The sequence below is a fragment of the Marmota monax genome, unplaced genomic scaffold (genome assembly GCF_021218885.2).
Source record: "Marmota monax isolate L192 unplaced genomic scaffold, Marmota_monax_Labrador192_F-V1.1 WCK01_AAM20220418_F8-fsc01286, whole genome shotgun sequence".
Lineage (NCBI taxonomy): Eukaryota > Metazoa > Chordata > Mammalia > Rodentia > Sciuridae > Marmota > Marmota monax.
This window is the reverse complement of record NW_026692855.1, coordinates 1-2,896: the sequence shown is the minus strand read 5'-3', so window position 1 is coordinate 2,896 and position 2,896 is coordinate 1. Positions and strand designations below refer to the sequence as shown.

The window sequence follows — 2,896 nt, the reverse complement described above, 5'->3', positions numbered from 1 at the left end:
ACATATATACAACATAATATTACAATTAAAAGAGAATAAAATTATGACTTTTACAAGTAAATGGTTGGAGTTGGATAAAATTATGCTAAACAAAATAAGCCAATTTCAAAAAAGTGGGGGCAAATGTTTTCTCTGATAAATGGATGCTAATCCATATGGGGGAAGCATGGGATGACTGGAGGAAACTTGGATTGGGCAAAGGGGAGGAGTGAGGGAATAAAGGCATAAGAAAGACAGTGGAAAGATTTGGACATCATTACATCCACAATTGCACGAATGGTGTGATCCTACTTCCATGCATAATGAGAGAAGTGAAAAATTCTGCTCCATTTGTGTATAATAAATTGAAGAGCTTTCTACTGCTATGCATAACTAATTAGAATAAAAAATCTTGAAAAAAGGGAAGAATAACATCAAAATATATTAGAAAATGAACAACATCTAGCAACAGCAATTAATGTTCAATTAGGAATAAGTTAATATCAATATTCTTCAAACAAAGCAATTTAGAGCCATCCAAAAGGAAAAGGAAAGATTATCAAAGCCTATTTATGCTCAATATACCATTTTAAGGAAAAGCATAAAAAATGGAAGTTAAAATTCAATACAGAGGTTAAGAAATTCATTATTGAAGCAAAAATGCCAAAATCTATACTTATTTAAAACTTTTGGTCATATATGATCATGTTGTTTTAGTCAGCTTTTTAACAACTATGACTAAAGAACCAAACCAGCACAATTGTAGAAGAGAAAATGTTTATTCAAGTACTCATGGTGTCATAGGTCTTAGTCCATAGAAGACAGCTCCATTTCCAGGGGCTCAAGGTGAGACTGAGCATCATGGCAAGAGATTATGGCAGAGGGAAGCAGCTTACATCATGGTGATCAGGAAGCAGAGAGAGGTCTGCACTTGCCAGACACAAACATATATACCCTAAAGCCATGCCCCCAATTCCTACCTCCTCCAGCCACACCCTACCACACTTCAGTTACCACTCCCTTAATCAGTTAATCCCTGTCAGGGGAATAATTCACTCATTGGGTTAAGACTCTCACAACCCAATTATTTCTACTCTGAACCTCCTTGCATTGTCTCACAGGTGAGTTTTGGGGAATACCTCATATCCAAACCATAACATATGTGAACAACAAAATCAAATATTTCTACCTAAAACATGGTTTGTGTTCATATTTTTCACTCTAATCCAATATGTATAAATTAATATTCTCCTTCCCATTAATTTAATGTTTGGCCTGAGTGAGTGTTTTTAAAGAATAAATTACTATACCTTCCTCTCATGTCAACCGCATGTATATTTGCTTTTGCCTTAATTAAAAATTCTGCCATATGATGTTTGTTTTCCTTTAGGGCAAGTAAAAGTGGGGTGCAGCCATCCTGGAAAACAACAAGAACAATTTATTAACAGTTTTTTCTTATTTTTCAATTGAACTGAAAATCTTAGACCTCAGGAACATAAACATATACTATATAAAATAAATGAAGAGCAGCCTCTTCCTTCTAGCATCCTGCACTTCACATGAACTGCTCTTTCACCTTACAATGTATTATGTGATTGCCATCACATCCCATCAAAACAAAACACTTCTTTTTTTTTAATTTTTTTTCATGTTTATAACCCATAACCCAGAGCCTGAGTAAAATTTCACAAGGGCATTGAAGACACATAGCTTCTTAAAAAATTTTTCTCCCTTTTTTCTATGTTTTCACCCCAGTAGCTACACTAGAATATATATACTGTCAATAAAAAAACAAAAAAGAAAACAAAAAATAACTCTCCATGCAGCATTTAAAACAATTTCTAGTAATGTTCCAACTTCAGTTATCACCAAGAATCAGTTCTGTTCGTTTCACACAGGGCATTAGCATCAAGGGAAGGAGATGGGCAAAGACAGTCCATGCTGGCAGTGGCAGTCCATGCAGTGTCCACTGCAGTGAGGACCCAGACCTTGTACCAGCTTCAGGCCTTGGTCATACCACAGGACTTGGGCTCCAAATGTCCTCTGGGTTACTGGCATCTCTGCCTCCTAAAAGCAGCCTGGCAGGTGGGAACCAGCAGTGCTATAGCTTGAGCTCTCGCTCCGGCTTCATGCTGAAGGGCTCTAGCCGCTCGCTCTTAGGCAGCATTCTGTTGAGCCTTTCCATCAGCGGCACCGTCTGGTCGATGCCCATCTGTATGCGGCGGAGGATGGCAGACATTTCGTTGACTTTCTGGAGCTGCTCAGCATATTTCGCATATCTTTTCTGGCGTTCCTGCATGAAGCTAAAGAGGGTTTCTACAGACAGATCCATCTCTTTGATTCGTTTAACCAAAGCATTCTGATCAAAAGCAACAGCTTCTGCACACTGGTGCAGCTGATCCTGACATCGGAGGCACAGCTGCAACACCTGCTGAGAATCCAGTTTCTCCAATTTGGTATTTGTTGGGGAAGTCTGGCCACTCAATAGCCCTGAGGAGTTCAGATCGTTGGGTCGGCTCTCGGCCTCGGAGCTCTGCTCACTGCCCATGGTGCCAGCAGCGGTGGCAGCGGAAGAACGGCGGGCGGGGCAGTGACCGCTCCGGCGACAGGGCAGGGACTGGGGACCGGGACGGGGACGCTAGACAGTGTGGGCGCCGCGGTGAGGCCGGAAAGATGCGCCCAGTCGGCGCAGGGACCGGGGCGGCCGGGATAAGGGGCCCTATTTCGGGGACAGACGTGCGAAGAGGCGCGGCGCGGATACCCGCTGCTCGCCCTCTTTCCTTCCGAGAGCCCTAAATGAAGAGGCGGGGGACAACAGCATTGCCGCGTCTGCGACCGGCAGGCGGCGCCGCTTTCACTCACTGGCTCGAACCCCGCAGCTCGCTCCTTCCGGGACGCGGATTGGCGGCTCCAGCCC

The 2,896-nt window shown here is 43.0% G+C and overlaps 1 protein-coding gene across 1 annotated transcript; it reads right to left on the bottom strand.

Annotated features, from left to right (window-relative positions):
* Nucleotides 1-787: 787 nt before the first annotated feature.
* Nucleotides 788-2,700, bottom strand: LOC124096014 (BLOC-1-related complex subunit 5-like). Its single transcript, XM_046449488.2, has one exon. It carries the CDS (start codon nucleotides 2,525-2,527, stop codon nucleotides 2,081-2,083), a length of 447 nt encoding a protein of 148 aa, XP_046305444.1. The 5' UTR covers nucleotides 2,528-2,700; the 3' UTR covers nucleotides 788-2,080.
* Nucleotides 2,701-2,896: the final 196 nt, after the last annotated feature.